Here is a 23,628-nt window from a genome sequence, read left to right as displayed (position 1 = left end):
CGTCGTGAACACAGTTGTTGAGGTTTTTTTGTTATACAGTTGGTGTCGTCACTATCTAGTCGTGTTCTAACAGTGGGCAGCAAGGCAAATCACTCTTTAAAGTTAGTTTTATTGCCTGCTCGGGGCAGGTAGTCATGCATAAAACGTGGCATTCATGTTCTGCAGTCTGCCACCTGACTTAGAGGACCACCTGCGTTAACTGTGTCTCTGAGGACAAATTCCTTCATATATGCTGCCTGTCTGTGAAATCGCTCAGGGAAGCAATACTTCTCTCATCCTTCCTTCCTTTCTGTGTTTGATCGCTTCCCTCTGACGAATTATCAGCATGTTTTACCTCAGTCTGTCTTGTTCTCTGGTGTTTATGTAGTGCTCCGTCCCTTTCTTTCTTTCTTTCTTTCTTTCTTTCTTTCTTTCTTTCTTTCTTTCTTTCTTTCTTTCTTTCTTTCTTTCTAGCTCTTTTCCCGTGCATTTATTACTCATCTCGTTGGAACATGAAGCTGTTTACAAAGCAAGATTGAGGGGTAAGGGTTAGAGATAATGCAAGCGTGAGGGTAAGGGCTCACTTAGGCGAGTACAGCTCGGGTTTAGAGTTTGGTTAAGTGTTTGTTGTGCGTGTATTTGTGTGTTTTATTGTGTGTGTAGCAATCTCCCCTCTAGATGTCAGTGCTGTGTTAATCGCTAACAGCTTTTTTTTGACAACATTTATGGAACTCTGACCTTCTTTATTTCCTTTAACTTTTCCCTGTAAACATGTAGTCACACACACACACACACAGACCTGTAGTCCAACTCGTGAGTCTGCTCCCACTCAGCTACTTATAACTGACGCTCTCTTGCCTGCTTGTCCGAGTTACTCATCCCCCTGTGATAGCGCTCTGTGTTGCTTATAGTGTGAGAAGATACAAACTCCTCCCACTTTCTTAACATACCATGTTGGACCACATTTCCCTAAAAAAGGGTCAAGCTGTGTTTGCTGAATTGATTTTGTTTTGGTCTTTGTACAGAATCTTGCTTTGTGGAATGACGAATAAAGTAAATCTTACAGTTTAAACGGAAGTTTCAACTTTTCTTCTTGAAAGATGCATTCAAGCTCAAGAGTGTCACTGCACAGACAGATTTCAGTGAGTGAACGGCAAGAGAGCAAAGAAAAGTTGAATTGAATGGTATGAGCAACAAGCCCAAAACCAGGTTCTGTGATGGTATGAGGTTGTATATGTGGAGGGAATATTAAAATCAAAATGTGACAGTGATCCTGTGCTGTTGTACGCGTGTTGCTTGATTCTGGTTTGCAGGAGGAATTGGACCAAATAACAACTAAAATGCTTCACTGCTTGGAATCCTATATGCCAGAGTGTTGGGACAGCATTACAAAGTAGTAAAAACTATTTTTGGAATGTGCTGAAGGTCTGAAATGCAAATTGGGTGCATATCAACAAATGAATTGAAGTTGATGAGAAAAAACAAGGAGTTTGTTAAAGTAAATTCAAGAATCAACCCTTTTCTTGTTTGTATTTTCCATGGCATTCCAACATTTTCTGATTTTGGGTTGCACAATAATTCCACTATAATCCCTAATATGTGTAGCTTTGAATCCAGCATTGTTTTTTCGTAGATCTATTTGCCTTCCAGATTTACTTTCAAATATTTGGTCAAATTATTCTGCACATCCTCTTGAAACACCCACTCGGGTTAAACTGTCCCTAACGAGAGAAGCTGAGGACCACCAACATGCAGAAGGATTTGTCCAAACGTGGGTGATGAGAAATTACCTGCCAGCCCAGCTCTCGAAAGCTGACGTACAGCTCATGTCTTCTGCATGCTGTCTTCTGATCGCTGCTGTTGTAATCTGAAACAGAACAACAGAAAACTTTAGGAAACTGTATCGATATGCACATTTACTGTACTCCATGATGAGCTCCCGGAATAAAAAGTGGACGATGAGCATGAATTTGTAAAGTGTGCGAGATCCATGATACAATGCTCAACATTTCCTCCACGGTGATAGTTGTGTCTTGGTTTTAAGTGTCAAACATTGACTGTTTTTACATCTTTCTGTCGGCATCACTATAACTCGGCCTTCTTTGTTTGAAATGCGCCTCACTGCGTGATGGTGATCAAACTCTTCCTTGCGTAGGTGGTGATGCAAAAAGCTCACAATCAAATCAGCTGAAAATGAACATTCAATTTTCACTCGGAGCAGAAGAAAAACACAACACGCCTCATGTCATGCGATGGGTGGAGAGACACGTGAGGGCGTAAACCAGAGCACAGGCACAAGCGCTCATTCCAGCGGTTGCTGCTCTCTACGTGCTTCATATTCATCTGCCGTCTAATGCATCTGAACGTGCGGCTAATTGAATTCATCAGTACTCGGATATTACTTGGCATACAACACAAGTGGCGGGACGGTGACAACTGTGTTTATTGTCTCTCCTGCCGTGCAGTTTGTTCTTAATTATCACTGCTCCATTCTGCAGCCGCCCTGCAGAGGGCTGCAGACAGGTATAGGTTGGCTTTTTAAAGTTGAAGAGGTCATTGCTGGCACTGGTCACCGCACTGATGTCAAGATGGTGACACAGACTTTCCACCTAAGGTTTCAAGGGCTCCCTCTTACTCATTTTTTCTGTCCGGCCTCATTGATTTGATTATTTTGATTATGTTTTCATCACCAAGCTCCAAAAGGGAGACAATAACAGGGACGAAATGCAGTTCCATAGCAGGAGTTTTGGTCCCAGTTCTCATCCAGAAGGCATTTGTATCTTGACAGCCACACAAAGCAACATGAGTAGTAGCTTCTTGGTGGCCCCTCTATGCCTTCAGAGGTCCATCAGGCATGATTTTAATTGCAGGTGATTGTCGGTCTGCTTATTCTCACGCTGTAAAATCAATTTTAAAACCGGTTTGAGGGGAAAACCCTGCCTGTTTTCCTTACGTTTGTCCCTTAAAACATACACTTTTGACTCCGTGTTTTGCCTTGTAGAGTTTGCTTGAAAAAAAAAATAAGGTCACAATAAAATAATTGAGAGCTTTGATTCTTAACTGACTCACTCATCCGAGGAGCCATTCATTCCACTACGTCATGCGACTGTAGATATTTATACAAAAAAATCTATCAACTGCGCAGGCATACGACAGGCATTTTGGTTTTTTGGCCTTTTTTTTTTCTTTTTCCAGCAAAGTTTTCACGTTTGTGTGCCTGTCAGAGAGAGCATGAGTCAGACCGCAGTCTGAGATTTGTCACTCAGTCACAGCCACCACCCAACCACTCACCTCACCAACTCACCGACAGCAGCCTTGTTTAGTCAGCTGGAGGTGGAGGGACAAATATACACAACCACACACACCCCCGCAAACAGACAGACAGTATATACAAACACATTATTTTAAGGGTCATTGATCTTGGTTCTTACATCTGTGTGCCTAACATTCATTACTGGTGGCAGTTGCAGAACATAGACGTACACACACTCACAGACACGCACCGTTGACCTGATGTTTATCTGTTTTAGGGCCAAACCCACGCAGCTACTCATTAGAGCAAAGACTCGCTGGTTGCATTAACATTTCATCATCAAGCTAAATTTTATTTTAACAGACACATTGACCGCACTGCCCAGACCCATGTGTTTTAGCTGGACTTTTCTCAAACAGAAGAAGAAAAAGACAAAGACGGAAAGAAAGTTGGATGTAGTCCGACTGGAGAAATAAGGAGGCGTGGAGAGAGGCGCTCGCGCTGCCTGAGAGAGATCTTTGTTTTCTGCCACCTGCGGTGAAAACACAAGAATTCACTTTATACGCCAAACACAAGTAAAAAGAAAGAGAGAGGTTTTTCTTCCTCCTTTTTATTGCAACAGAACCCGAATAAGTCATCCGATTAGACGGGTTAATTCTGTAACAGACAGGAAACTAAAGGTGAGACAGAGTGCAGCCGTCAGTGGCGCGGTGAGGTCAAAGGACCGACTGTAACAGTCAGAAACAGTCAGGTGTTTCCCCAGTTTAGGGCTCCTTCCTCTGCAATAGGAAGGGCAGTTCGATGGGTGTCTGCTAATGTGGAAACGCAGAGTTTACTGTTTTTGTACCTGTCTGTGCAGACAGTGGTGTGCGTTTGCTGCACAAGCATTCAGACACACGTGTGGCTTCAAGTAAGGTGACACGAGGTAGGGTGCAGGCCAGGGTTACATGCTTGTCCTGCCCCCCCCCCACCTTTGGACTGACTGACCTTCCAGCATCCTCAACACTAGGAGCACTAGGATTCAACAGATTTACTTCACAAATGAGGCTTCGACCTGGTCCTGGATCAGCAGTTGTAGGAAAATATAGTTTTTTCCGATAATTATTCTAACGAAAACTCCACTTGACTTTGCATTGTGTGGAACTGTTACAGTGTGTGCGGTGTTTATATACAGGAAATATCCAAGGACAGAGGAAAAGCACCATTGCGAGAATAAAGCTTATTGGCTGAGAACATTGGCTGACCCGATGAGAACTTCAAGAGATGTTGACAGAGAGAGAAATGACACATTTCACTGGTGGGCATCATTGAAAAGAGTTTATTCGCAGTAATTTAGTAACTAAATTTGTGGGCCAGTCAACAAGTTTTCTGTAAAAAAAAAACCCACAATGACTGCCACGCTTCCAAATGCTGTGCTATATCCCCTGCTTCAAAGTGCACATACACATGTTCTACACAGAGACCCCCTACTGCCTCATCCAGGTCTGCTTTATGATGCGTGACATTCAGCTTCGGGTCAAATCACAGCCCAGGGTGGAGGGTGAATGAAGCTGCAGTGCCGCCGGCACACTCGTCAGAACTCAGCAGCATTGCCATGACCATTATACAACCGTAACACAGGAGGTGTCTGTGGTTCCAACACCGATCAGCTCATTTCATAGCATTCTCAGCTCCTTTGACGACATGCGACTTGTGCTCGAGGACAGAAACACCTGTCTGAATATGTCAGAATTATGAACTCCAGCATGTATCCTCCATGAAATAGATCATCTTTAAATGCACTGTTTGTTCAAAATATTTGAATGTGACATGTCACATACCCTGTTTAAAGGTTTATTCAGTCAACTACAAATCAGGTTAAAGTGGGAAGCACTTTACAGTGTGTTTCTGGTCAGAAAGCAGAATCAATGTATTTGGCGTGGTGCAATCACATCATCTGCCCTGCAATCCTCTGATTCCCAATTCTTAAAGCCTTCATAAACACATATTCAGCTCTAAGTAAATACAAACTGCCCTGTGCTATATAACACAAACCATAATATTTAGTAGCATGCTCCCTTTTCCTCTCCTTCTCACACATCTACACATTTTCCTTGCACCTCCTGGCCTTCAAAGCCGCGAGCATTTACAGTCTGTGGGGCTCTTTAAGAGGAATAAAGCTGATATTTACTGTGGGCTTTCATTGAGTGTAAAGGCCCAGATTTGTGGTGCCCATAAACCACATCTCCCCTTCCTGCCTGTAAAAATTTAATGCCACACAGCTACCGCTGAGCTCCGGCTCCCATGAGACTTCCATTCATTTCTTTTTCCTTTCCTTGACAGAGAGCAGAGGTGGCAAGAGGAATGAAAAACGGACTCTACATACGATAATTTAGTACACCAATTAAAGGTTTCAATATTATGTGAGTATTGCATTTGGGTTTAGCAGCAGTGGAGGGGCTGTTTAAAAAATCAGCATGAAAAGAAAGATAATTCGCTTTCCGTTCCATTTCATAGTTGCTTCTCTGGGCTGTTTGCAGGTGTCAACACAGAATGATGCATGTTCTGAGTTTGAAACTAACATCCAGTGGCTGCGGGAGGAGACATTTTCAGTGAGGGAGGAGGTGTAGATTTCATTTTAACCAGTCCTCACAAAGTAATTAATTTTGATATGTAAAAATGATATAAGGTACCAATCAGAAATTGAGCAAATGCCTTATTTGTGGGTATTTTCTAACATGTTACGTTGGACTTTTACGTAACAAGCCATGAACTTGAGGACTAAATATTTGAAAATACAACAGAAAAAAAGCAGGATTTCCTTTGATTAAATGGTAATGTGAAGGCAAACCGTTGCATAAAGCTGTGCCGGCATATTACAACAGCTTATCTAACAGTGTTTAACCTGGAAATGTTTCTCTGTGTGGACAAACATTCCAGCTGAACACGTGACGCTAGAACTCTGGACTAAAAATCAATTCAGACTGAATTCATCGAGGTGAGGTGGGGCGGCGGCGGCTGGTTCTCACCCTTTCTATTCAATAGCAGAGGAAACACAGCTCCTCACTGAACACAAGCACTGTAGCTTTAAACAGTGAGACCTTCGCTGTGTTCTGTGAGCTCTGGGCTGATATTAACCTTTCCCTACACTACCTGCCATTCATTAAACCCACGAAGCACTCTCACCAGCCCCACCATGAGGGGGAAAAAGCCGTAAATTATATTTATCACATGTTCCGAAAATACGAGAATTAAACGGTGCCACTGGTTTAGTGACATAAAAAGTTATTTCAATCCAAGCAGGCCACAGTCTCTCCAACCACTTCACTTCATAGATTACTCCAGCAAACTCTCAATTCAAGAATGCCAGAGGATTGCTGCTCTACAGCTGCAATTACATGAGTTCCCACAGACATGATAGAGAAGTTGGTTTCTGTAGGCGCAATCGTCTTCCTTAAGCCCGGAGAAGGAAGGAGAGCGTCCCAACAGCCGCGGAGACATGAAAGGAAAATATGTCACTCTTGTCTCTGAGGTTTCTCCTCTTTTTTTCCTTCCCCTCGACCACGACTACTGAAGTTTATCTTTCTTCCTGTCTTTCATCACAGAGGTTATTAAACCCTGCGAGGGAGCTCCGCCATGTCTAATTACTCTAACGGTAAACAAAAGGAGGTCGGGTGGGGAAGGAGCGAGGAGAATGAGGAGGAGGGAGGAGAGGACCTACAGATGAAAAAACACAGCTGGCTGTGCGCCGTGTTATTATAATTCTTTGAGCGATACTGTTAGCTTGGTCAGTCTTTTAGCTGTGCAGCTAATGACTGGCTAGACCTAATTACAGGCCGCCAGTGCTGAGCCGGGACGTAGTATTCCTTCCCCGGATGGTTGTTAACCTCCCCCACAGCCAAAGCCCAACCCGACTCCCATTACCTCCTCAGCCTTCCTCGCCCACTAAACCCCAAATTACCTTTAAAGGTGTTGTATTGTTCTGGTGCTGAGGTATACAAGAGCATTTTTCACTGTGCAAACATCAGGCACACCCAGAGTGGGTGGAAATATCACACTTGTAGTCAAGAATGTTCAGGCCTTCTCCACATGACTCTAAATATAAGAGAGGACCGGTTGCCCTCTAAACAGGCAAACAAGACCATGAAAAAAAAATCACCTGCTTTGTTAATTGTGTGCTTTTAAGAGCAAAAAGTGAAAAACAAAGACTATTTATTACATTTTATAGAGATACATTTATTTAAAAACCGATGTGGCAGAAATTTATTGGGCTGGAGTCGACTTTTTTTATCATCTGGAAGATATTTAATATATCACACGTCATTTCAAATTCAGCAAGGCAAATATGGGAAAATAAAGATCCACTGGAATTATTATCCCCAACTCCAACCCTTGCCTGAGCAGACTGAGTAAGGTATTTTAGAGATTTATCACAAAGCAAGGGCAAATTTCTAAAATCAAAATCAAAATGGACAAAAACAGGAACAAAGAGATCAGAAAGGACAAGACGAAACCAGACCAATGAACCACACAGGTTAGGATTCTGCAGTTTAGATAGAAGGAGAAGCTCTTTTATTAGGAAGCACATCGCACAAATCAACTCCTGCTAAAGAAAGCTTTAAAAGCCTCTGTGTGGAAGCCAGTGCACACATTACCGATTAAAACAAACACGATGGTGTCTTCCGGCCTTAGATCTAATGTTATTCGGAAAAAAAGGCATATGGATAAATTTTGGGTGAAATATTCCTTCTAGCTCAATCTGCAGTGGACTGAGCTGACGTACTGCAGCTCTGTGCCAAACAGAGACTGAGGGACAGCATCCACATTTTGTTTCTCCTCGTGAACGCTTCACAAGACGGATGCTCTCCCCATCCATCACGGCCTCCTCCCGGTCTCTGGAGTGAGTGATGCGGTATTGAAACCATATGCCCTCTTGAATTCCTCACGGATCCTCCCATCCCGTCCAATCCCAGCAGTCCTCTGCTGGCCACGGACACACGGCTGTCGCGAGGGGGGCCTCTCTGCTTCCTGTGTAAGATCTAAATATTTACACTCCCAGTGGTCCCGAGTGGTGAGGCGGAGAGGTCTTGATGTTTTGGGTTATGTAAAGTGCATATTTAACAGATTGGCGTTGTTGGAGCAGATCGTTGAACAGATTCTCTTCACTGAGAGCTTTCTGATCCGTCTGATACAAACGAGGATACAGAAGTAGATAGAGACAATCTACTTTGTCAGTTTGCTTTTTAAATAAGCTGAGTAACAGACTGTTATTACTTTGTCTTTAAGTCCACAGACAACTCAGGCCAAAGGTGACAGCTGGGGAAGTGGAGTACAGATCTAAAGCCAACACTGAACTTGAGGTAAACTAACTGTGCTGTAGCATAACAAATGATGAGCCTTTGTCTTGTGTGGTGTCAGCCAAAGCTTTCATCTAATGCAATTACTGAGATAAAGCCCCGCTGGAGCTGAACTTAGAAAAAAGCTTGTTTTCACAGCAGTGCAGTGCAACCTACCAAGAGTCACCAAAGATGCACTGAGCAAACAGAAAACAGAGCCATCGCCGTTTGCAGAGAGCTGCAGTGAGGACAAACCCAACATGTCCTATGAATACACATCTGCATTCCATACAGATGGAAGAGCCATTAAACAGAGCAGATGAAGCAAAGCAGAGGTAAATCGCTTCCCAGGTTGCCGGCCAAGACGGGCTATTTGCAGCTCTGTTTCAGTGCACTAAGCTGTGCTCTGGCACCAGAAAGCAAATAGTGAGTCAGTTCTGCCCAAGATTTGGGTGGGTGGGGGGGGCTGCATATTTAAGCCTCTTAAGTCTGATCATTAGCTTTGGTCAGCAGCTCTGTGGCTGCCATGAGTGGTCTCAGATACTGGAATCAGAACAGGTATACGGGTATACTCAGAAGTGCAACTCCAGTTAAGTGTGTTCACACCAGTTTTGACATTCAAGATCTATATGATCTCATAAAATCCTAACTGTATTTCACATTGCATTCAAAAATGTTCAGTGTCAGTTTAGAGAGTAACGCACCATTTATGTAGCACGGCAGAAAGACATGTAAGGCAGTCTCATCACAGACCTGCGACTTATGCCTTTAATTCAACCTTTTCGCCATTCTTATCAGCCTGTTTTGCACCCACACTACAGATGATGGGACTTTTGACAAAGTTGCCACTGAGTTGAAGATAATTTTAGAATACTTACAAAGAGGCATTCCCGTGCTTCACAACGGCGCACAGGCTCTGCTGTGACATACACTTTTGTGCTGCCGAGGCTTAAGAGTAGCGTGTTGCTTTATCTGTCAAATTAGGCAGGGATCAAACCAATATCAACAGCGGGCTCATTGAGAAATAGCTTCAGTCACACAATGAAGCCTCACAGGAGCAGCTTAGCTTTAAGCACTATAAAGTCTGTCCAGAGTTACACAGCAGGTGAAAGGTGGGTGGATTAGGGTTTGATTTAATTTGAAAAGCTCGTGGAGCTCATAACATCGGGATTATACTTGCTCATTTCGTCATCTGCTAAGAAGGAAGAGAAGGGAACTGGACAGAGGTTTAAAGATGAGGTCACCAGTCAAATTGTATTCTAAATCATTGAATATTTGCTCAACTGTAAGAGAATAATGGTATTGTGGGTATCACTTTTTTAGCGGTGATTATGCCATGAAGCATTGTTGTCGCACACATCTTACACTCGCCTCTCTTGCACTCTGTGCCTAACAGTGTTCATTCATCTTACACGTACAAGTCTTTTTAGTTTAAACTTATGTCCAAATCCCTCCAACCTGTGTGGAGAGGTCCACAGAAAAACCCCTTTGTAAATTACACATTGTATACATTGCACTGAAAAACCCCGATCAAGATGCAGGCTTTTGGATCGTATACTTCTCATATTCCACACGGGAGAAGCTGCTGTAAAATCACATTTTGGACAGCATCCCTGAGCTACAATTTCTGTCTAATGGAGGCTGATTAGAGAGAGATCCGGCAAAAGTCAAGTCCAATTCATCAAGTCTTTCAAAGTGAACTACTTCAGACAGACTTAAAACACATGTTGCACATCCACCGATCTCAACAGGTTGTGGATGTAATCAGGTTACGCTGAGGTCAGTTCTGTGTGTGACTGCACCGTGAGATGAGGTCACTTAAGGTTTAGTGTTCATGTGGACTGACCTGCTGGGCTCGGCCCTCTGGATCCCTCTTGCGGCTGCGTGGATCGGTTGCGGTTCTGCTGCCGGCGCTTTCCACCCGTGGAACGGGTGGAGCGGACATGCACTTCACTGACTTTAAAGAATGCAACCATGAACGGCTGCTTCTCTAGCGCACCGTCACGTCCTACAAGGCCCGCCTCCTTATAGCTGATGCTCTGCCCTGCTCGGAAAAAAGACAATATTCAACAAACACACAACGAGGAATATTCCCAGTACGGTTTGGTTGGTTTGAGCAAGTGGGCTAAAGTGCGTTATTGTTGGTTATAGGTATTTTCTCGGAAGGGTAGAGACTAAAATTTAAATTCATCTACGGATTTATGCTGTAAAATTGTGTGCAATGTGTGCAAACTAAAAGACTTCAGAGTAATTAAATCCTTTACCGCTGCTGGTCTCCATGCTGACCTGCAGACCCAGGTTGTGCACCGGACTCATCACCCACAAGTTGCTGGTAGCAGTGATGTCAAACTCCAGCCAGCCTTCCTCAGCAGCCCACAGCCTGCGAGACTCCAGCAGGAACAGATCTGCTTCTCTGTTGCAACAAGGCAACAGGAAAAAAAAAATAGATAAGTTTGGTCAAACAGTAACTAACTAACTGCAATTTCAGATGAACAACATCATATGACAAAATTACACCATGTCATTATTTATTTAACAAAAACTAAACAGAACATGACAGTAAGACTTAGATTTGCAAAAAGTTGCGTCCAAACACACCACAAGACTTCTGGTACAGATGAGACCAAAGAGGAGATGTTTGGTCATAATGCACAGCACCGTGTTTGGTGCAAACCAAACACAGCGTATCAGCACAGACGGCTCATGCCAACTATCAAGCACAGTGGTGGAGGAGTGATGATGTGGGCTTGTTTTGCAGCCACAGGACCTGGACACCTTGAAGTCGTTGAGTCCACCACGGACTCCTTTGTATACCAGAGTATTCCGTAGTGAAATGTGAGGCCATCTGTCAGCCAGCTGAAGTTTAGCTGAAACTGGGACATACCACAGGACGATGATCCTAAGCACAGCTGCTAGTCTAAAGAGAATGACTGAGAATGATGTGAAATGGAATCAGACAGAAAACAATTACTTTAACTTTTATCTGCTGAAGGTGGTTCAATAAGCTATTAAATGATGGGGTGTACTACAGTTTTTCACATACCGCTTCTGAGTGTCTGTCTGACCCTTCCTTTTTTTCTGACCACTAATACATATATAATACGTACATTTTATTTGAATCTTAAAATCTAACTGCTAACATGTGCCAGATTCTGACACGTATGTCAGTTGTTATGTTGCCAGGTAGTTGCTAGAAGGTTGCAGCTTGAGGTGAACACCGATCACTACATAACTCGTAATTGTTAACCCAAGCTTAACATTTGGGGATCTGCTATCCTACGGCAAATTTATACGTACTTTGAATATATTTTTAAACTTCCTTTCAACTAATTTGATCAAGATTCCATATGATTTCATCTGAGCAAGCTTTGTTGGTTGTAATGGCTTTGTGGCAGCTTTATGTATGTTTAAGTGTGTGTTCAGTTGGGCACCAAATATGTTGACTCCAGCAGCATCAAGCTCAGTCTGGCCCAAAAACCATTGAAATCACTCTGCTTGTTTTATCAATGAATCCTTAGAAAAATTCAGAATATGAGATTTAAAATAACAAAGAGTGGGAAAACAAACAGTATTGCAGTAACTAAAATAAAAATAATTCCCATTTTCCCAAACTGTTGATGAACCCTCATACTTGGGTGTTTGTAAGGACTCTGAGCTTTCACCTGGAATCCAGCCAGGAAACAAATGACCCGATATTATGAGGTTACGCACCTTAATGCTCGCTGGAAATGATGCCGTCTAACTCCTTTAAATTATCTTGTACATCTGGTTTTCCATGCTGTCATTTGAGGTTAAAAATCAACAAGCTAATAAATGACGTGCCGTTCTTTGCCAACAAACTGCCCAAAGAACAGAAAACGCACCTCACATGAATAATCATCCTAGTCTGTTTCAAATAAGACCGATTGCTTTACATCGTTTTGCACATTGCACAGTGCTTTGTTTTATCAACAGCTGTTAAATACACAAGTGAAATAGACAGCCATCGAGCTCTCAGGACAACCGATATGATAAGTGTGCCTGTTTAGGAAACCAGAGGAAACGCAGAAGCTCTCGGTTTGTATTGGGCTAACAGTATTGTGTCACAAAATGACAGGAAGATGGATAGCTGCACTTAGCAGAAAACGCTGGGATCCACTCTATTTTACTTCACTGTAGGCCTGACCTGAAAGTATACCTCTCTGAGGAAGGAAGTGAAAGTTTGGCACAAAGCTCCATGTATGTTAATATCATTTACAATATTTTGTGTGAATGAGTCAAGCTTGAAAACTGAAAGAATGTGTCAAACGGGACAGGGGGAGGAGGAGAGTGTGACTATTTAATGAGTAGAGAGCAGAAGAGATGTAAGGAAAAGGCAGTGTTTGGGTGATAAGAGGGCCCGTCCTCCCGCTGTCACATTACAGTCGTAATAACACAACGGCGGGCCCGTCGGACCCTCCTCCAGAACCAACTTCAAAGCCACGCAATCATCCAGGTGTTCGCAGAATGCCCCTGCAGTCATGCCTCTGTAGCCTTTCTTTATTGGTCATTAATGAGAGTGTTCGAGACGGCTTCTGTGCGAGAAAAAACCTACACCCCGTTTTCCTACATGCACACACACACACACACATACACGTACTGCACGGCCTCGCAAGGTTAGTGCATTTGTCAAAGTTGAGCCAGCATGCCGATGTTTCTGCCTCATCGTCATAAGAGCTCTGTGTGAAAAAGGAGTCCATTATAGAGCCACCTGAGAGGATACGGTAAAACGTCTTATTGACTGACTGCTGAAATGGACCGGAATAATAAGGTCAAGAGTCAAACTAGTTTTTTGGTACAATAAACCAACTTTATAAGGCTTGTCAGTGACGGTGGGAGAGTTTTCTCGCAGCTGGCCTGATCGTTATGGTCATGTTTAGAAATTGAAAATGCCTATCTGTAAGATTTTAAAATCAATATGTTGAGGGAAAGGATGCAAAAGTTAATTACTGCGTCTTCTATTCTTCATTAAAACTAGATCTAAATACTTGTAAACCTAAATAAACAAAATATGCAATCAGAGCAGAGCTGAAATACACCTCAGTATGAAAAGGGAACTAATGGACAAACAGTATATAAGGCAAAAACATAGTTTGTACAATTCTAATGAGCTTGAACGGTAAAATTTGGTCTGACCACCTTTATTCTGCAACACAGTCTGAACCCGCTTTCTTGTAATCTCTTTAAGTAGTCCTCGGGAATAGTTCTCCAGGCTTCTTGAAGGACATCCCAAAGCTCTTCTTTGAATGTTGGCTGCCTTTTCTTCTGTTCACTCTCAACATGATCCCACACTGCTTCAATAATGTTGAGGTCCGGGCTCTGGCGAGGATTCATCCCTCCATAAGACCCGTTGACACTGATTTTCAGTCCAGTTCTTGTGTCATTTGGCATACCTCAGCCTTCTTTCCCTGTTTCATTTCCTTAAGAATGGCTTCTTGACAGCCCTTCCACGGAAACCATTTCTGATGAGACAGTGGATGGATCAACTGAAGGGCCAGGTGCATCTCTCAGGTCCCGTGTCAGGATTTTTTTCCTCCTATTTGTTAAGGACATCCCTTTCAGATACCGTCCATCTGCTGTAGGTCGATTCTTTTAAGGCCTATCACTCATTCTTTTGTCCTCCACTTGACCAGTCCCTAAATGTTCTTAAGGACACTCTGTACACCATGCTGAGACAACCTTCATAGTGCAAAAACACTGGATAATATCTCTCATGTTATATTTGGCATTTGGTTCATACCTTAGTTTAGGTGCATTTTTTATTGCTTGAATGATTTCTATGTTAGGTTTAAAAGTCTTCACAAACAAACTATTGCTCAAGACCACTTAAAAGGATTACAGGAAAGTCTGGCTCCTTTGAGGCTTAAAACAAGGAGGTAAGGGGTGGCTAAATACTTTTGCACAATACTGTAGATACAGTATAATAGCTGGAAAATTGCTGCTGAGGTGTAATGGTCAGCCTTTGCAGCAGCCTGTCTTTTCTCATGTCAGGCCTGCGACATTTTTGGCATTGTGATCTCTCGCATTCCTTGCCTGCTGTTAGAGAAACCGCTCCAATCAAACGAGAGGCACAAAGGGTGTCAAGCTAATTAAGTGCTCTATCATTACAGCTTGGAGTCAAAACAGGAGTCAGGTTTTTTTTTTATGAGAAAGAGGGGCACGGGAAAGTTAATAGACTTCCCGTTGATTGAGTGATGAGAAAAGTACAGTTTCGCAAAGGCGAAAGTGGGAAAAAACGGCACAGATTTTACAGCCAATAACCGCTAAATTGTATTTTTTTCCATGTAATTCATTATTCGATTCCTCAACGGGCGCTTTCAGAAGAGAATGATTATACGAATGTAAAATCAAAGCCGTTACAGCTTCAGTGTTTTTCTCTACCTTATAGTGAGCGTTGCAGGGTGTACTTTTCTTCAAGGTACAAAACCTGGCCTACAATAATGCAGAAATGGGAGCTATATGCCCTTTAATCTCCAAATATCTCCAAAAAACTCCATCCTTTAGTGTGCAAACCAGCCATTGTAGGGATAAAGGAATGCAGCAGATAAGTAGGTCTTAATATGAACCTTTTGGCACACAGGAAAAATGACTAAGCCAACATATTGTATAACTGATGCTCTTTATCAATCTAAGAGTTCAGCCTGGAACTGCAGTCTGAAAGCATTTGGCATTAGGTGTTACAGATTTGGTGTTTTTGTTGCTTGAACACTAAATCTAACATGAATCCATTGGGACAGTTCTTCGCACATCAACACATTTTTTATGGAAAAACTTTGCTCAGGGTGAGCTTCATAATAACACAATTATGATTCGGAAATCTTGCTGTGTTTATCCACCACTGCAAACTTAATGCAAATGTCTGGCGCGTATTAAGTGTGCTCATTTAGGGGACAGCGGGATTTTGAAACTGTGCTGTTTCTGTAAGAAAGATTTTGCATGATTCAACATTATAAAAGTTCCATAGCATTACGCAGGGAGACATCTCAATCTTTTTCTTTTTGAAAAAGGTTCACGCAGCACGCTTGCTGTTACATGTAATTTTGTGTTGATATTGTTTATTCGCATTGAGAACTAAATGCAGCTCCTTTCCACACCCCAACAATAGGATAACAGTCTGACACATATTATGAACTTTCTTTTTTGTACCGTTTGCTTAAAATACTTTTAAATATTGGCCGTCTAAAGGTACAGTATGAGGCCACAATTGCTATAACTCGTGTTTTCTTTAGAAATTTTGACAATTCCTTATGTTTTTTTTATGTTTGATGTAAAGCAGCAACTTGTAAAATGGATTTTGATGTAGATTCTCAGTCATCCAGGTAATGGTAATCCTCAGAACTTTAATAAGAGCAACTGGACTCCTTGTTGGATCTTGAAGACGTCTACTTCTTGGAGGAAACATCTCCAAGATCCAAATCAAAATCAACTGACTGAATGATCATAAACATTTTAATATACCCATTCGATGAGAGGGCTAAATCATGAAATCTTTGGCTCATAAACAACAGTAGATCAATGCAAGAATGTGGTTTTTATGGTAGGTTGAACTCAATATAAGCGGGAATCAGGCTGTAAGCAATAACTGGTTAGTGATATCAGAGAACCAACAAGTGTGTGCACTTTTATCTGCTACCTGTCAGGATGCTCCTTGACCACCTGGTAGACTTTAAGCAGGAAGGTTTCGTTGCGGAAAGCTCGGCTCACACACTCCTTGTAGAGGCGAAACTCGGCTGCGGTGATGGCCTCGCCCTCTGGGATCTGCGAGAGGTTGAACTTAAACTCCTTGTGGTGACGCCGGTGTGGGGAGAGCTCCCTGTCGTACTCCACTGTGGGATGGAAACACACAAATACGGGGAGAGTGAAATACTGGCAACTGATGTTCATCGCGGTTCGATTGCATTTGTGCTAGAGCATATTTGTTAATGAGCATCTAAATGACTGTGTTTTCATATGAAGTCTTTTTTTTCTTTCTTTTTTTTAAAATATTTTTTGGGGCTTTTCATGCTTTTAATTGACAGGACAGTTGAAGTGAGACAGGAAGCAGGGGGCAGAGAGAGGGGGAAAGACATGCAGCAAAGGGCCGTCCGATGCTCGAACCGGGGCAAGCTGCAGCGAGGACTGTAGCCTCTGTACATGGGGTGTCTGCTTAATCCACTACACCACCGACCACCCCCACATGAAGTCTTTTTACTCAAATTCACGATCCATCCTCCACAAGTAGGACCAAACTATATTTACAAACAGGATTCTGATGTAAATATACAGTAGTGAATGACGAGCGGATATCTTTTTCACAGACACTGCACTGATGTCAACCACAGAAGCCTTTCAAGCATGGAAAGCATGTGATTTACACATATAGTCTAATAGGTTTTGTGGCTTTCACTTTCCCAAAATAAATCCCTGTTATCATCAGTTGAAGCAAAAACCTTTGATTTTTTTTTTTCAGCAGCAGCAAGCTTAAAGACGTACAGTGACCACTTCTGACAGCAAGAAATGACAAAAACCAACAAATGCCATCCCCCTCTATGTTTTTAAGAGCAATGTGCACCATAATGATAATGTGCGCTCTGGGGAATTGGTTCCTGTCTCAGCTGGAGGTTTCTCTCCCACAGTAAGGGGCCTGTAGAGTTGACAGACACACAGAGTAAGAAGCGGATGTGAACAAAAAGGGGTGTGTTGCATGCATGCAGAGGGTTGTGTACAAAAACGCCCAAAAGTGTTAAGCCGAAAACACACGGCTGATTCAGCTAAAAACGTGAATAAATTCCAACACACCAGAAGAATTCTAGCCTGATAAACCAGCCTAAATGGATTGGATGTCTAATTTAGTCTGGCTCCGATGAATGGATACAACGGAACATTGTTGATGAGCACAACCCGTTGTCTTTCAAACCGTGTCTGTGCCTATAGGCCAACGCTCTGACCCTCTGCCCCGCCCGCGTTGATTCAAAACACATCTCTGCGTTGTGATTGGTTTAGTTGCCATCTGCCAGATTCAGGGCAGTATTTTCAAAATGAAAAGTGGTTCGAAGCCAGACCCAACCGCAGGCAAAACATTTTGCCGTCCAGCAGTTGGCGCTGGTTTTCCAGGCTAGAAGAATTCTATCACCTTAGTTTTTCTCCTGGAGTGAGACCAAACAGATGTCCACCATTACTGTAGTGTGACATTTGGGGAAATAAACTCACAGCCCCATTCAAACACACACACACACACACACACACACAAAAAGACAAACAACCACAAAGCATGAGATGTGCAATGCGAATCAAAAGAAAATGAGAGAATACGAGGAAACACATCAGATTTTGGAGCAAGGAAATTTGTTTTTTAATGTATGCATGTATTGGGATAGGATTAATGTTGATTTTCTTGACATTTTACGCAGCAACCCAAATTTTTGTGAAGCAAGATTGTCTTTGCTTTCTTGGTGAGAGATGTATGAAACGATTATTATGCCAATGTGCTGTGTAAATATCCAGCTACAGCCAGAAGCTAGTTAGCTTAGCACAAAGACTAAAAAGAATGTGTTAAGTTTAATTTTCGTATATATCCAACGTGTTCTTTTAGATACAGCCTCTGATTCGAATATTCCCTTTCACATGCAGACAGCTGACAGTCTTTGGTCTATATGAAGACACATTTCTGATTTGATAGTGTAAAAGCCACAGTTCTACTTCAGTCAAACACACTTAATTTTGGACAAATTTACAGCCAAAATCTTCAAATCGAAGCATGAAAAAATTTTGAATTGTGTCTGAGCCAGGCTTGGTAATTTTATTATTTTTGGACCCACCCTAAATGGACCAATGACATATTTTATTCCCAGAGTCATAGCAGAGGAGAAAACTGTGTCGATGTGAGAACACTGGAACCAATCAGACTCCTAGAAGTGGCAGCCCCACCTTGCACCCACACCCAGGAAGATCAAAACTCCCCCAACGACATCTCCAACTCCCACAGGCGCAGAACTGAAGTAACAAACTGAGAAGAGGGCTCAGGGAGGGAATGCATGTCATTCTGAATTTCTCCTAACAAGCTAAAGAGTTGCTTCGATTGGGTGAAAACAGATAATAATCACTGAAGTATCTCAGTTTATGTCTGAGAAAAGTCTGCCTCTGTACTAAAAACACTTTCCATTGAAGCAAAGGAAACCACCAATTGAGATCGAGATGTTATTCACATCAGTGTCACTGAGATTTCTATCAGATGTGACAGTAATCATTTCATCATATTATTTCACAAACTGCCCACACACACACACACACACACACACACACGTTGCAGTAACTGTGTGTGATAACAGGGCTGTTCTCGTGTTGACGGGTAGACAGATCAGCAGAGCTTGTGTGTCCATGTGTGGAGGCCTAATACAGAGGTCACGGTACTCTAAATGACTTTTCAACACCCGCTGTACACCCCTGGGCTTGAGAACAAACAGACTGAAATCATATATTCCCCATCTAACAATCTAGTGACTTTCTGGCCAGAACACTCTTTGATAAACTGTAGACTATTGAGAAGGTCAGGAGGAGTTTATGTGGATCACATATTTGTTGGGATTGTTGTGAATGGCAGAAAAAAATAACGACACACGTACAAACAACTAACAAACCGGGCAAACATCATTTCACTCAAAATTTGCAAGCCTTGTTAACATCAGGTGACGAACATATTATGAACGTATTTCATTTATTCACTGAACTGCGGGCAAAGGTTTGTGAGCAGCTGGGAAAAGTTCCCACAATCTTTGATTTAGGATTTCATTTGAAGGCTGCTATTGAAAATTTTCCAAGATTCTGAAGCTACTTTTAAACATAGCCAGGATATTAAGTTAACCTGATGCCTCAGATGGTTTGTTACAAAATCATAAAAAAAACAACCCAAAAACATCTGGGAAGTCCTGATTAGGAAAAAGGCAGACATACTTAGTAGGTTATTGGATGAAAAATCTGTCTATTACAGACACAACTGACCTTAAAGGGATAGTTTATGGTTTTTTAAGTGGGGTTGGGCTTTGCAAACTAAGAACCTTATGAGTAGTTAGTACCTTACCTGCAGTAGTCAGAGAAATTTCTTTTTGGAGAAACAGGGAGGAAGCAGGAAACGCTGGGCATGTGCACAGCATGCAGTGATGTGGAGCAACATAGACGTTCGGTTGAGAAAAACAGTGACAAAGTAAACAACGGTTTGTTGCAACAGTGGTGCGTTGTAAGAAAAGTCTACAATGAAGCGTTTACTATATCCGGTATAAAATTTGGGGGGAGGTTGAGTTGTTTTAGATGGTGAAAATCTGCTCTTCTTGTGTGCCTGCTCTCAGTAGCTCCAGCTTGGTGAGAATTCCTGACTGATGACACTGCAGATTAGGTATTAACTGCTCATAAGTGCTTCACACAACCATGCCACAGAAAACTCAAACCTTTCCTTTAGGCCAATCAGATAAATGAAAAGCTACAAGCAGAGCCAGTCTGAATAGGAATAGGAGATGCTGCTTTTGATCGTTGTCACACCTAAAGAAAAAAAAAAGGCCCAAAAAGCTGCCAGCATAGGATGTTGGATCTTGGCAAGCTTGGATCTTGGCAAGGCGCATTTTCTCTTGACTGGGAGTTTTCTGAATCATGTGATAATGCATCTACCTCCCAAGTTAAAGTGCAAGTTTTACATGGACATAAACTGGGAGTTATTTATTATAGACATGATCCTTTATGTAAGACGCAAGAGTGCTAACAAACGGTGAGTTGGCAACTTCTACTTTGAATTTCCAGGCACCTTCAACAAAATTTACAGTGAGGGTAAAAACAGAAGGATTCCATTCAAGGAGAAAACTGTTTTCCCTCAGATGAAAAATGTTTGCACTGATTTCATTAGGCTTTAATTAAATCTACAGAACACATTTCTTTGAACTTTTTATTTTCCACACATCCAAGCAAAATCTCCAGGCACTCCTTTGCTCACTCAACAACTCACCAGCCTGTTCATCAATCAATCATTTGGTTAATGTCAGAGAGGGGAGTCATTCTGAGCCGCATCCAGGTGAAGACAAACAATTAAATCTATGAAATATGGAGACAGCTGCAGTCTCACATTATGGCAGCTTTTACCACCGCAACCCTCTGCGATGCAGCCTGGGAGCCGCGGTGTTAGCCGCTAAGTAGCATTCCAGCTGCTTCTCCACCTTCTCAGCTTGAAATTCGATTGAAATCCACAGGGCTTTTGCATTGAAAATCAAAAGGAAGTCTTCACACAATGCATACAGGGAGCATTACCTCTGTGCTAATCCACCGTGACGTGAGCTTTGAGACAGGATCACACAAAAGGGAGAAGGGATTTAGATTTGGATGATCCAATGAGGAATTCATTCAAAGTGATTCCAAAGATGGGAGAAGAGTGATTATATTGTTGATTTGGCACAAGCAACACTTGATGAACGCTGCAGGAAAGAGTATAATCATGCTGTGTACTTTATGGGTTCAGTCTGTGTTGCACTGAAGTGTATAAAAATACAGAAAAACCAACATAATGACTGAGTTATGTTAGGTGAAACGGTTAGCTATTTTCTCTCTCAGTCTCACCACCTTGGACACACACACTGGCAGCCAGATCAACCGTAAAACCTGACTGTTCTAGGGAAGTTTTGTGATGATTGACCTTAACATGGCGGGTGATCTAATCTGCTCGGTGAAACAGAAACTGAAAGAGAAGGAAGAGAGAGAAAGTAGAGGAGGTCCAAGAGGTTTCAATGATGACTAAACAGTGAAATAGGCAGAGAAAAACAACATAAAAGTACAGTTTGGAGGGAAAAATAAAAGAATAGGCAGGTAGAGAAAGAGAAGGATAAAGAGAATCAGGTTGACAATTGCTTAAATAAAACAAGAGATGCTTTAAATGGCAAAACCAGACACGGAAAGACAAAGTCACAGAGAGGACTATAGAGAAGCAAAGGGACAAACATGGAGGAAGAAGAGGAAAGAGACTGTCTGGGCTGCGAAGAAAAGAGGAGCAGAGAGAGAGAGTCTGACAGAAAGAGAGTGAGTTGGAGGATGTGCAGATTCACTTGGACACTTTGACAGGAGCTGTTCTCTCGTTTCCACCTGCGCAACATCTGGCTCTGCTGTCTGCTCTGCTGCTGTTGTAGGTATTATAGCAACCCACACACACACACACACACACACACACGTGCGTGTGTGCACACACCACTTCAAACGTTTCTCATTCTGGCCATCTTCTGTTTTCACGTGTATCCATATGGTTGTATTCAAAGCATAAATTCAAATAGTCAGTATTTGCATGTGTCTAAGAGACAATATTGTAGTAAAAAGGTTTAGAACCTTGTTTTTGAAAATAGCGATTGTTCAAAAAGGCTCATTAAATATAATCAAAATTGAAATGATTTCCTAACATTTGCAAAGATTTAAAAGAAAGCACCTGTTTATACTTTTCCAGGGTTTTCACTAATCTTTACTTTCTCATCGTTGGTATTTTGGGATTAGACTTGTGGAACTGTGAGTCACAGCTGATCAGCAGCAGGATAAATCTGTCAGCCACCCTAAAATACTGAGATTTGGAGCAACATGGACATTCTTAGGTTGAGACAATCAAAACCAAGCAAATAACTGATGGAAAAGTGAGGGAAAACAGCCCAGAGTTGGATTAAGTCTGTGGAGAGGAGAAAAAAGCCCTGGATCATGGACCAATTAAACATAACAAAGAAGTGGAAATGAACTAGAAGGAGACTAACTGTTGTTCAGAATGGAGGAGAAACACAGGACCATCCACACGAGGCCCTGCGCTGTTTGATGAGCAGACTTGTCTGTGGTCAGTGGTCAGCGCTTCAGTTCATTCCTAATGGTGCTCAGCCAATCCCTCAGAGGGACAGCTGCTTAACAACTACCGCCGCTTCCTTGCACATATCTTAAAGCCACAGAGTAAAACTACCAACAAAACCCCTCTCCTTCCTCACTTTAACTGCAGGGAGCATTAAAGCGTGCACCGCTTTCTTACAAAAATGACAGAAGACATTACTTTTTGTTTCTTTAGAGGGGTGATCTATTCACCTCAACTCGAAGGACTATTACGGACCAACTTGGGACTTTTTCACAGTCTTATTGGACTTAAGATTTGGTTTTATTATCAAAGCTACATATTCTGAATTTAGCTTCATGCAAAAATGTTTCCCTGTTTTAGTTTTGCACTGTGCTGCAATATAGATCAGAGAGGAGAAAGCATCTGAGACCCAATTAACAGAGTCCTAAGGGTGCTTTTATTTAATCTGTCAGTAAGACTTTACTAAGTACCAGTCTGATGAAAAATGAAGAGATTTGGTGCTGCCAATTTAAACAGTTACTTATAAATCCCTCTACACTTGTAGGCGTGTAAAACACTTCTGCAACACATTTCATCTCAGGTTTTCTGCCATGATACAGTTTAGCAAGAAGAGACATGACTTCAGCCACAACTGTTTTGTACTCAATAAATGTTGAATTTTCCTTCATTTCCCAAGTTACCCGACATTAGCCGGGGTCATAGCAGACCATTGGGTTTCACTGCTTCTGGATATATTGTAGGCTTTCATTTTAAAGGAAAACCCCTTCAAACCCCAACAAAAGCACACTTGGTGTTTTTTTCGTCTGTCTAATAAGAGATACAGTGATTACAATCCTATTACAGAAAAGAATCACTGACTTTCTTGAACAAATACGCACGGCCGACTGTTTATCCACAGAACAATAAAGATTCCAATGTGCGCTCAACAACCGATCTTTGTGGGCAGTTTCAGTCTGTGGCGGCCGACACGGTCGACACACGGAAAACAGAGATTGTTGCTCTGTTTTTCCAACAGATTCCTTGATTTACCGTTTCCTATTACACATAACTGACTATAAGAAAGAAACTGAAGAGATGCAATTAAATCAAATGAGGGGAATCAAATGAGAAAAAAAAGAGATAAATCAGACATTTTCACAAACACCCTTCAATTACGTTTCTGCAAACGAAGAACCTGTCAGCACTGCTAAAAAGGCTTTGCGGACAGATAAAACAATAAAAAAAATTCTCTGGATGTC

At 42.1% G+C, this 23,628-nt stretch overlaps 2 protein-coding genes across 3 annotated transcripts in view; both read right to left on the bottom strand.

Moving 5' to 3' along the window:
* bmp6 (bone morphogenetic protein 6) overlaps window positions 1–23,628 on the bottom strand; it is a 47,793-nt gene that overhangs the window by 3,164 nt on the left and 21,001 nt on the right. The window contains exons 2-5 of the mRNA XM_075452259.1: window positions 16,199–16,391; window positions 10,812–10,960; window positions 10,394–10,591; window positions 1,770–1,846 (exon numbers count right to left, since the gene is read on the bottom strand). Coding sequence (XP_075308374.1) covers window positions 1,770–1,846; window positions 10,394–10,591; window positions 10,812–10,960; window positions 16,199–16,391 — 617 coding nt within the window. The remainder of the gene's footprint in view (window positions 1–1,769; window positions 1,847–10,393; window positions 10,592–10,811; window positions 10,961–16,198; window positions 16,392–23,628) is intronic.
* LOC142369859 (enoyl-CoA hydratase EchA19) overlaps window positions 16,309–23,628 on the bottom strand; it is a 50,504-nt gene continuing 43,184 nt past the window's right edge. Inside the window, exon 9 of one of the 2 annotated variants that reach the window (XR_012767724.1) lies at window positions 16,309–16,391. The gene's annotated coding sequence lies outside the window, so the exon portion shown is untranslated. The remainder of the gene's footprint in view (window positions 16,392–23,628) is intronic. The other variant, XM_075452264.1, reaches the window with a different exon arrangement.

Source organism: Odontesthes bonariensis, chromosome 20 (genome assembly GCF_027942865.1).
Source record: "Odontesthes bonariensis isolate fOdoBon6 chromosome 20, fOdoBon6.hap1, whole genome shotgun sequence".
In the NCBI taxonomy this organism is placed as follows: domain Eukaryota; kingdom Metazoa; phylum Chordata; class Actinopteri; order Atheriniformes; family Atherinopsidae; genus Odontesthes; species Odontesthes bonariensis.
Note: the sequence above shows the minus strand (reverse complement) of the source record. Positions and strands in the feature narration are given on the sequence as shown.